Below are 12,210 nucleotides of genomic sequence, written 5' to 3'. Positions count from 1 at the left end.
GGAGAGGAGAATGTGTAAATGAAAATGATGACTATACGGGGAGGAGGGCTCCATAACTTCAAATGCGAAACCACAGAGCTATGCAAAGTTGGAGGACCTTACGTTTGGAAATGACCAATTAAAGTATTGGGAAATAAGTGACCTGATATATGTAATTATGGTAGAGAACAGAGATCTGGGACAATGTGAATATAAGGGCCATACCACAGAACCACATTTTTTTATTTTCCAGTTCTTTTTTTTCCTTTTTTCCTTATTTACTGTTATTGCAAACTTAAGAGTTTTAAAAATTTTTTTAAAAAACTGGCGCCTTTGCCAGGAAGGGCAGCACGAAGGCAACAGTTTTAGGAGCCTCACTGAAGAGTGCCTGTATCAGGAGCTGCTGCCTGGAGAAGAAATCAAGTCGTCGTAAGTCACCGGCAGTGTAGAGAGAGAGAGAAAGAGCGAGAGAAGGAAAAAAGGAAAAAAAAAACAACTCCGAGTAGAGCAGGTGGTGACAGCTGCCCATAGAAGATGCCAGAGACCAGTGAGTGAGGAAAAGGGATCACTCGAATCGGGGCACGCCTATGGCTGTTACGTGGCAAAGAGGGAATGCCAAATGAGCGAGAATTAAGCTGCAAGATACAGTGAACCAAAGTAAATGGTTTTTGATAATTCCTGCAAAGTGTGAGCAGACCAGAACTGTATAACTGAACTCATGGTGGCAAAGTCCAGAGACTGGCAAAGAGTGAAACACTTTGTGGCAAAGCCAAAAGGCTGGCAAAGGGAGAGCCAAGTGAGTGAACCAGAACACAGGTGCAGCTACAGAAGAACCTCTGTGGGCTACCAAGCCTAGGGTGACCGGTTGCGTGACCTGTAATGGGTGGACAGTGTGGTCCGACAACTGCAACTAAACCAGCTATAACCTGTTTGTGGAAGCCAAAAAAATATACAGAAAGTGATTACAAGTGCCTGAAAAGATTGCTAAAGTGAAACAGAAGAAAGCTATCTGTATGAACTTTCGATAACTGTGAGTATAAACTTGACCTGAAACTGGTTTTGAATATTGAGAGACTGACCTTAAGTACAAGTTGTCAAGCTGAGGTCTTGGGGAAGGAGAATCCTGAGACTCATTGTGAACTGTGTTGTTTTCTTGGACAGAGGAACCCAGAGATCTCGTTTTGGAACTGTGTTGGCTTCTTGGTGAAGAGAACACCGAGATTCCATTTGAGACTTTGTGGAATTGTTTTGAACTTGGGGAAGGGGAGCTGGAAAGTAAGCCCAGAGCTGGGGGAACCTCAGAACTTGATTTGGAACACTATTTATTTGGTTGCTGACATCCCTACACATTGTTTAGCTTTGGTTGTGAGGGCAAGTGTAGGTTTTGGACACAGATAGACTTTTAAATTGAACCTACGGACTCAGACTATCCTTAGTTTCTTTAGGTAGGAAAATCCCACATTAGCATAGGGCAAGTTAGGCCTTGAACCACCCTGACATTTAAGTTAATAAACCATTTTTATTTGAACTTTGAATCTGGTTTTCTGCGTCTTGCTTCATGACGCCTTCACGCTGTATATAACTTTAGAACTATTGGAAACAGCTGAGCCTACCTCTGTTACTCGTTTTGGCATGCCATAGAAGAACATGATATGATTCTTCACACACTATTATGAATGCAAAAAAGCTTTTCAGAATAATGAATTTAATTACTGCCAATATTCCAAAAACATTTAACTGAACTTGAATAGGCATGCTCATTGTTGTAAATGGAACATATATCTGATTCGGTTGGCTGGCTAGGTTGCCCATGTGAACGTGGATCCTTTTTCTCTATTGTTCCATGTGATGTGTATTAGTTTTACTATTCTCTTTATTTTGCTCAGAACAGTTTCCTATCCCCATTTAGTGATCCAAACCCTATTACATACATTTAGGACATTTTCCACGATTACCGTTGAGGTGAACTATGCACTTAATGTTAAAGCTGCACATTTATTAAGTTGTTGCTGCAAAAAAAAATTATTTCTTCAATGCTCCAAAATATAAATAGATGTGCTAAGTTAGTTGTCATTTTGTTGATCATAAACCTTTCAGGACAATATTGCATTTTATTTCAAGTAAAGGATAGGGGAATTTGTATGGCATTTTATTATTCTTTATATTGACTTCACTAATTATTCTTTGTGGACTTTTGTTGTGAATGCCTATGTTTTATATACAAAGGTTCTGAAAGAAACATTAAACTGGAGCTGACCGAATTTTACAAAATTCCCATGGGTGTGGGGTGTCCATTTTTCTCACAATCATACTTGTGATTATACCTGGGTAAATTAACGGATCTGGGAGTTAACGATTTTTGGGGGGTTATCATGTGGCTATATCAATGGCAGATATAGGTAAATCTGTGATTGAAATTAAGGAGCACAATGATTATCCCTTTCTGATCATATGGGACTCTCTGAAGGAGCTGCCTTTATCCTACTGTCTGGGCATTAGGACCCAGAAGAAATTCTGCTGAGATGCTGCCAACCACACTTCCTGGATCATACTACGTAATTCCAATACAAAACAAGGCCTCAGATTTAAGATAATCATTTGGTTATTAATGCATCTTGCACATGCAAAATAAAAGCCATAACCCACCAAATGGATCTTGAACAATTTGAAATAGGATCCTTATGTTGTTGTAACATTTCCTGGGCTACCTAAAATGATTGACAGCAACTGGTGCCTTTTTTCTTATGAATTCCCATTTTAAATATCCTTTTCCAAATGTTTGTACTCTATTTGGGGACTCCAAATAAATGTTTGCATGTTATTTGATTCTCTTGTGCTGCAAGTAGCATAAGGCTTTGGGCATCTCTGGTGCCTGCTGTCTCCTGACTTTATCTTGGTAATGCCTCGCCATGTTGAATCTCTTTCCAGGAGGGATCAATTTTAAACAACTACTCATTATGAAAAGGAACTAGACTCACTTACTGCATACCTTTATTACTTTCGGCAGTGGTTCTTTTATCAATTCGTTTTAGTTGAAAATCACAAGTCACTTTGTTACTTAGCAGCATTGAGCTTTCTATGTGATGTATGCAAAATCATGTTAACTTTCAATGCCTTGGGAACAGAGCAGAGTGCCTAATCATGTATTTGCATGAGGTCTATGCTACACTGAGTTGCCCGTATGCATTTATTGCTGTTTGATAATAGAAGACTGTGCAATACATTTATTTTGTAAGACTGGAAAATCTTGAACACATGCCTTGTATATTTTGGGGCTGGTCGAATTGCATAGTTTATACATCACATTTTTGGTGTCTGTTTCTTTACTGATGCTTACATTCCTTTTACAGGAAGACACGGAGAGGACTCAAATAAATGTTCTTGCAGTGCAAGCTATAACTTCATTGGTGCTGAGTGCAATGACTATCCCATATGCCGGAAATCCAGCGATTAGCTATTTGGAACAGCAGCCCCGCAATAAAACATTGAAAGCTTTGGATACAAGGTACTTCAAAAAATGATATGCACAACAGGCTTTTTTTGTTCCAATCTGTTTGTTGTTAACCTGTACAGAACAAAGCAAACAAAATCAGCGTAAACATCAAAATAAAATAACACATTCACCAAAACCTGGTGTAATTTCCCTGCATGTTTGATACCGGCACATTGGCAACAAGCAACGCACATTGAAAACTGAAACAAAAAGAGGAAAAAAAGGCACTCTGGAGCAGTCCTCAGCGTACCACGGACCGTTGTGGGTTTGGGGGTGTTGGGTCACATCTCGTACGTGCAGCATTTGTCCCAGATTTCATCCATATCTGTTGAGCCGCCGGCAGTCCATTGCTTCAGCTGTGTCTTAGTTTTAGCTGTGACCCATTTGAATTTATATGATAACCAGCTTTTATCTCATGGACCTAGTGGCGTTTTCCATGTGATTGCAGTGTTCTAAGTACATGCATGCCTGTTAATAGTCCAATAAAAACAAATGTAGGGTTCTTTTTAGGGTACCATCTACCAAAAATTTAATAGGTCTAGGCACTTCCTGCCAATAAGTAGCAGTAACTTGACACCTACACACTGTATGCCAGATGTCTTTATCCTTGACAACATGCATCTGGGCAGAAAAAGTCTATCTTATATAAGCTTTACAATGAAATATGACAATTTCCCAGAGTTTATGATGTAAAGTCTCCATTGCCCCGTCGACAGGTCATCCTCCTATTGCACCAAACCCGCTAAAGTGGGAGCATGAAGCAAGGCATAAAAAAGCTGTTTCACATAGCAATCTACTATACAATTCTGTAGGTTTGCTAATTAAATTGACACTTGTGTAGCACAGCTAGCTATTTAAATTATCCTGTACAATGAATGCACACCTTGGCCTGCATTCCTATTTTGCCTTCAGGGCTTTCTCCACCATTTGGTCTCTGTTCACTGCAAGTTAAAAGGGGCTAACGGAGAGAGAGCAGCAGTAACCATCTGCTCCACTCTTAAATATGCAAAAGGCCTGCGTGGGGGTGCTAGGCAAGATAAGTTATTTCTTTTTCAAATAATTCCAAACCAGAAGTAAACTGGATGCAATATGCAAACTATATCCTGTTTCCAAAGACCAGTATGTATTTAATTTGTTTCTTTTTTAAAAGACAGTTTTAATTGCAATTACATTCCTAATAATGAAGGTGATACATAATTCTTAATTACAGTATTGCTAAAGTAAAACATGGCATTGCCTCCAGATGTGGCTCCAAGTGTTAATAGCAATAAATGCCACTTTCATGGGTGTGAAGGGCTGAAATGCTGTGATTGAGCCTACGTGGATTGGGTTTGAGGTTCTTTGATGGCCCTGCTCTCCCCCAAGTGGTATTGAATGCTGTATTGAAAACCGTTGATATCAATGAAGGGCAAGGGCCATCTTGTCGACCTGAAGTTGATATTTACTCTGCCTGCCACAACACCATACCATGTGTTTAGTCTCCAGCTATGACTTTCCTTTAACATTGTGAACTTTTTCATTCATGAAACTTGTGCAATTCTCCTTATACGGAAAAGTATTGGGCAAGCATACAGTATATGGGACACTGCCTTTTGCAACACCGGCTGCACCCAGTTGCACAGAGCCTTACACTGAAAACTGTGTTCAGAGCTTTTTTATCATATGTATTTATTTGTGTCCATTCATGTAACTAACCTGTACATTTTACAGACACTTCTCTCACTAATATCTTACGTCAGCGGTACCAAAAAAGACTGTATTGTTGTTTTTTAATATAACAAGCACTCATGTGCCAATATTAAGCATGTCCCACAACACCCTACAGTTGGTACAGTATATCAGATCAGGGCATCACATTTTTGATTTATATCTCCATAGGTATCATATGCAAACTTGTACAGCAAATTGTTCTAAGGTCTCTTAACACATCTCCCGGTCTGTGTCTGCTCCTTATTAGGTTTATTCACCACTTTGTGATTGATTGGTGACTCTGCACAGTGTTTCACCCTTGATTTTCCTGGTCTCTTGGGGGCTGTGACAAGTCACTGTATGTCTCTTGAGTTAGCTTAATCAGGTAGTGTTTATAGGGACCCCATATGTCTTTATTACCAAGCTGGGTATGCGTTAGATAACTATATTCCATTTCCATGTCATTGCAGTACAGGATATCAGCCCACCAATGTTCCACCTTTGTGCATTGTGGTCCTCCCCATATCATCGCTAACAGCCTCCTAGCCAGGAGCAGTAGCAGCCGTATTAGTTTCCTCGCATCTTTGGTGATCGATTTGGTATATACCAAAGCAACGCAATCATCGGGTTCGGTTCTATTCTCCCACCCGTTATTTCACTGAGTGTTTGAAATACTTGTCACCAGAAGGCCAGGGTAGGAGGGCACCCCCACGCCACATTCAGAAAGTCAGCCGAGGCGTTGTGACATTTTGCACAGCTGCTTGGGACATCTGGGAAAAAGCTGTTGAGTTGAGTCAGTGTGTAATAAAATTGATGCAAGTATTTTAAATGGATTAGCTTGAATCTAGCATTGATAGCCACTTTCCTCGTCCCCCCACAGCAGTACCTCCATGTCTCTCCTCTGAGATCACCTGTCCCAAAGACAGCTCCCATTTATTCCGGGCGGAGGCCTTCATCTCCTCTTTGGGGTTGGGGCTCATGGCGTACCTGGGTAAGACCACTCTATTGTCAAAACCAACCTGAGGCATTTTATCTAAGATGGGGGCCACCTGTGGTTGTCTGGGGAACGTCAGAAAAAGGCTGTATTGTTGCTCATTTTATGTCTTGGTTAGAATTAACTTCTGGTGGCATTACAAGTATCAGTGCAAAACTGCTAATCAAATAAGTTTGTCTGCTAATCAAGAACATTGTAATGAGCGCATCTTCCTAATAAATTTTTGGAAAGTAATTTGTCTTGATGATGGATATGTGCAGAAATGTATATGATATGGAGACTGGGGAGGGTGCCCATATTGGATGCCTTCTAACAATGCTTCAGGTACCCTGGATGGAACTATCCGCCTTCAATAGCGCAAATATGACTAACAGGAATTCATTTTAATCGGGGGGGGTTCAGCCCCTGTTGTCTCCTCCAGCCCCCTCCATTCCCCAACAAATAAGCCCCTTCCAACACCCCTGCGAACACACAAACATACTTACACACATCTTCGCTGCACCAACCCCTACCTTCATTCTCCCTCCCTTCCTTTCTACATGCAATCCCCCGCCACCTCTCCTCCACGCTATACTTCTCCAACATGGGGTCTGGCATGGATTTGCATGCTCACGATTATTCCTCATGCTCATGATTGTTCCCTGTCGTCAGGCTGGGAAAAAGAAAGAACCATTTCACTTTAGCTTGAAAACTGTATTTCGAAGGGATCGTGTCCTCCGACGTATTCCTTATCTTTGATGTTACCCATTCCAGCTTGCTGGCCTCGGAAATTTTTTCAGTAGAGGGCGCTGTGCATCGACGTCCCTCGAGTCGGCACCAACGTCATTGTGCGTATAAATAGACTCTCGCAGTGTCCGTTGCTCAGTTCCGTTTTTCCGCGCTTCGTGGGCCTCAGAAACGTGACGCTCAGTTCCTTTCTTCAGAAAGATTCGGCTTATTCTTTGAAGATATTATCTAAATACGATGGCTTCTTCATCCGAACAATCGACCCCATGGTCCGGCTTCAAAAAGTGTTGTGACTGTGGGAAGAAAATGTCGTTAAAGGATCCTCACAGGATCTGTTTGTGGTGCCTGGGGTCGGAGCATCACTGTTCGGAATGCGAGGACTGTATGTCCATGACGGCGAAAGCCTTAAAGGAGCGTAAGGGGAAGTTAGAGAGAGGTAAGAGCTTTAAAACCTCTACTCCCTCGAAAGTTTCTTCGGCTGAGTTGAGACATTCGTCTCCTTGTCGGCAGAAGAAACATTCCTGTTCAAGGTCTGGAAGCGGTTCGCATCAGTCTTCGAGATCAAAACACTCTAAGAGGCGTCGTAGATCTCCCTCTCCCTCTTCTTCTTCTGCCTCCCCGGAAAGGGTCACCTGTCCCACAAAACATAGCTCTTCAGCTAAGTGGGAGGAATTCCGTAAGAAAATGCTTAGCGTTTTCAAGAAAGCGGCCTCGACCCCCTCGGAGACGTCTAAAGGTGATACCCTGGGTGAAAGACTGTTAGGGATGGCACTCTATTAAGAGTGGAACAGGACACCCAGAAAGGGTTTGGGTGGTTGTGCCAAAATAAGGTGGACAGATAAGTACACACACAGCCGAAAGGAAAGAGAACGAAGAGTAGGCAAGAGTAGCAAGGAAAAAGGTACAGAATGAATTCCCTCTTGGGGTGTATGCAGATATAGGAAAAGAGTATTCCACGAACCTTAGGAAATACTCTAGCCTTCTGCACAGTTTGCTATAACAGAGGCCCACGCTGTTTGCTCATGGCTTGGAACAGCAGCTATGGGTGTCTGTAATGTAGAAACGAGACAAGGGAAGGGGCAGAGGTTGACTGATGGGAACCAACAGACAAGCTCTGTACAAAAGGGTCTACAAACAGTACAAGAGAAGATACTTACAGACAAATCCAGGAAAAGGAGGTTGATAGCAAACTAGCAGAAGGAAATGAAGGGAAAGTCGTGTAACAGGATAGGATAGCAGAGGACAGTAAGGAACAAGGTTGAGAGCTCAGAGGAGCAGGAAAGCAATGAGCAAGCCCACAGGAGCAGGGCTGTAAGGTAGAGAGCCCAGAGGAAAAGGGTTTAGGGCAGCAGAGTAAAGCAGGCTGCACGGCAAGGAACCCAGAAGGGCCAGGCAGCAAGAAGTGGGCCCTGAGGGGCAGGGCCGCTGACCGTAGAAGGTTGCAGAGGACTATAGAGGGCTGCTAGGCCGAGAACCCTGCGGAAAAAGGTAGGTAGTAGGCAGCGGAGCGTGATAAGCTGCAAAGTAGGAAGCCCAGAGGACAAGGGCTGTGGGCAGCCGGAGTGAGGCAGGCTGCAGAGCAGGGAGCCCAGGGGACAAGGGCTGAAGGCAGCCGGAGTGAGGCAGGCTGCAGAGCAGGGAGCCCAGAGGACAAGGGCTAAGGCTGGAAAGCAGCAGAGCGTGATCGGCTGCAATGTAGAGAGCCCGGCAGGGCAAGGGCGGAGGCTGGAAGGCAGCAGAGCGTGATCGGCTGCAATGTGGAGAGCCCGGCAGGACAAGGGCGGAGGCTGGAAGGCAGCAGAGCGTGATCGGCTGCAAGGCAGGAGCCTGGAAGAGTAGGGCTAAGGCAGGGAGCCCAAAAGACTAGGGCTGTAGGCAGCAGGGTGTAGCAGGTTGCAAGGCAGGAGCTCACCAGGGCACTGGAACAAAGAGCAGGTGAAATCAGGAAACAGAATACAAAGTTTGTAGCTCAAAGCAAATAAGGTGCCGGAAGGACTCTCAATGCAAGAGACTGTGCTCTCGCAGGCAGCAGCCTTTATACTGCCCAGCCCAGCCCAGCACAGAGGCAGGCTAATTGGTTGCACCTGGCTCAGCACACCTGCAGACAATCGGCCACCTCCCTCTCTGTTCCTGAGCTGGTGGAAGCAGAGCAAATCCCTAGGGCTTCTGGGGATTGTAGTTCTGATGAAGAAAAATAGGAATAGCCAGGAATAGATGGTTATAGCCAAGTGCATTATGGTAAGTGTGGTTTTCTGGGAAAAATAAAAAAGCACCAAAGTCTTGCAAATGGGAAATAAAGTCCAAATAGTGAATAGCGGTTGATCCAAGAGTTTTCTGTAGATAAATGAATAACAATTTGTCCATATTGATCACCAATGTATGCGCCCATGGCGCAGGCATGACAAAGACCCAAAAAATCAAAACGCTGTGAGTTGTTGCACCCGGCGAGAGAAACTACCCAAGAGCGTCATGAACCTCGAGTAAAGGCAGTAAGACCGCATCAACGACGCCGTCGTCGAAGGTTTCTTCGACTCATAAATCTGCATCATCGACACCTTTGTTGAAGGGCCTGTCGACCCATAAAACAGTTGCGTTGACGCTGTCGTCGACACCACTGTCGACTCGATGAAAGACAGACCTACAGCTGTCACTACATCTCAGACAGTAGAGGTGTCGAGGACTTTGACCATGACGTTGAGGATGCTGTCGACAATTTCGACGACACCAAGTAGGATCCCAATCCTCTCGCGTACATCGAGGTCTTTTCAAACTTTTTCAACACCCTTTTCGGGTTTGTCGAAGCCTTTGACTTCCACCTCGACAACCTCAACGTTTTCTCAACCAGTGACAACCAATTTGGCTCCTTCTGCTCTAGAAATGGGTTTTAAACCATATCCTAGGTCTGACTATTTTAGAGCCTTGTCCTCTATATATGTGGAAGGGGAGGATTCCGACCATGAGAGACCCTTTGGTTTACAAAGGACTATAACACCCATGCCAGAGGAATTAATCTCTGAAGAGAACAGGTTAAAAGACCTTCAAGAATCTCTACATGAGGCAAGTGGTTTAGATGTTTCTCCAGAAGTAGAATTTGCTAAACCAGACCCTGGGGAGCATGCTGAGATCCCTTATAGGATTCTGATGGCCAGAATAATCGAATTCATGGGGGGGTCTACACATACACTTTCCTTTCAGCAGGATGACCTTACTGATATCTTAGATAAAGGTCCACAGGAGGATCCTGTTGTTCCTTTTCATACTGCTCTGCAAAGAACAATTTCTGCAAATTGGGAAACTCCTGAAGCTATCCCTGCAGTAAACAAGAATCTTTCTGCTAAATACAGGGTATCTGCTACAGATCTTGAATATTTGAGCAAGCATCCAACTCCGGAGAGTTTGGTTGTACAAGCAGCAACTTCATCAAACAGTAAATCTTCATTCGAGGGGATTGGGTCCTCCGATGTATTCCATATCTATGACAGGTAATGTCCACAGCTGTGCTGCTTCGGAAAATTTTTGGCGTCCTGCGTCGATGACGTCGATGCGCCGTCCCCGAGGACCTCCTCCGATGGCCAACGTCACCCAATGTGATAAGTAGGACGCACGACGCCCGTAGCCTCAGTTCCGTTTTTTCCGCGAACGTGTTTGCTTCGTGAATCTCGGTACGCCTCGACTCTTTGGAGTTCTGTTGTATTCATCTCGGTTCTTTGAACCTGTTCGGTTTTTGTGAAAAAGCCTGTTTGTGACGATGTCTACCTCGTCTTCAACCCCGCGTTCGGGCTTCAAGAAATGCATGGACTCTGGGTCCAAGATGTCGGTAACGGACTCGCACGACGCCTGCCTCTGGTGCCTCGGGGAGGCCCACGACACGGACGACTGTGTCGACTGCCAGTCGCTCACGGCCAAGGCCTTGCGGGAGCGCAAGAAGACGTTGTAGGTAGGGTGTCTAAGCCCCGGAAGTCGAGGTCTGCGGGGCTTTCGACGGATGATTCGAGAGGCGACTCGAGAGACACCGCTCGCACGCCTTTGGGCTCGGGGGGTTGGCACGGTTCGCGGGGGAGGTCCCGCTCGGACAAGGGTAACGGTTCTCGCCATGCCCGTTCCAGGTCCCGGTCCTCGACGCGCTCGAGACCGTGTGATCCTGTGCCGTCTTTGAGGAAAACGTCGACGCCTGTGGTGCCGAGGTCATCGACGACCTCTCTTGAGGCTCCGCATGCGAGGGGGTCGTCGACGCTGTCGGTGCCTAGGTCGTCGAAGGACACGCTCCGAGCTCTGGCTCCGAGGCCTCTGGCGGCGCTGCGGCTGACATCGACGCTGATTCGCTCGACGTCGACGCCGATTCTCTTGACGCCGGCGCCGACTCGTTCGGTGCCCTCGACGCCTTTCGAGGTGGTGGTGGTGGAGGAGCCCCGTGGCATGGGGGTAGCCCCTACAAAGGCTCTGGCTAAGGTTGGGCATAGCTTTGGTCCCCAGATGTCTTCCTCTCACCGCCTGGAGTACATTTCAGAGGGTGATGAGGGCTCTGATGAGGGCTTGGTTCCGGTGCCAGATGAGCTTCTCTCGGGCCATAGCCAATTTGATGACCTAAGGCAGTCACTCCACTGCGGAGGTGGAGTTTTGTAGGCCTGAGCCTGGCACTCATGCCGATTCTTCGTACCGGCACCTTATGTCTCGGGTCACTGAGTACTTGGGATGGTCGGCTCCCCCAGGGGAGTGTGTTCAGGATGATCTCACGGACATCCTTGATCTTGGTCCCCCCACTGATCCAGTAGTGCCGTTTCATATGGCCCTGCAGAGAAAGGTGGCGGCGGCTTGGACTGCTCCGGAGAGTCTCACGGCAGTGGGCAAGTCTTTGCAGCGAAAATTTCCGTCCAGCCAGTAGCGACCCCTGCTACTTGTCCAGGCACCCTACTCCGGAGGTGGTGCGGGCGGCTACGGCCCTCGGCAAAGCAGGCGTTGTATCCTACCATCCCTCCAGATAGGGACGTTTTGATGGCTGGGCAAAGAAAGTGTTTTCATCAGGGGGTATGGCGCTTCAGGCGGCCAACTCCATATGTGCCTTGTCTCGTTTCACACACACTCTGTGGAACTGTATTGCATTAGCGGCTGAACATATTCCCGAAGGGGACGGACACGATGGTTTCCTTGCTATGGTTCAGGATGGCAAGGATGCCATGTGTGAGGCCATTCAGTCGGGTTTGGACATGGCAGATTGTGTCAGCCGGTCAATGGCGGCGAGCACCGTAATACGCAGGTTTGCGTGGTTGCGGAAGTCGGGGTTCGCTCCTGATGTGCAGTCCCGGCTAATCAACATGCCATTTGACGGTGA

General features: G+C 45.9%; 1 protein-coding gene across 4 annotated transcripts in view; it reads left to right on the top strand.

The window, feature by feature from the left end:
- The window catches only part of HTT (huntingtin), a 2,905,635-nt gene that overhangs the window by 2,419,634 nt on the left and 473,791 nt on the right, over window positions 1-12,210 (top strand). For all 4 annotated transcript variants that reach the window (XM_069632055.1, XM_069632053.1, XM_069632052.1 and 1 more), the window contains one exon: window positions 3,330-3,484. In XM_069632055.1, coding sequence (XP_069488156.1) covers window positions 3,330-3,484 — 155 coding nt within the window. The remainder of the gene's footprint in view (window positions 1-3,329; window positions 3,485-12,210) is intronic.

The sequence above is a fragment of the Ambystoma mexicanum genome, chromosome 6q, assembly GCF_040938575.1.
Source record: "Ambystoma mexicanum isolate Mex_15411 chromosome 6q, UKY_AmexF1_1, whole genome shotgun sequence".
In the NCBI taxonomy this organism is placed as follows: Eukaryota; Metazoa; Chordata; class Amphibia; order Caudata; family Ambystomatidae; genus Ambystoma; species Ambystoma mexicanum.
This window is presented reverse-complemented; position numbering and strand designations above follow the sequence as displayed.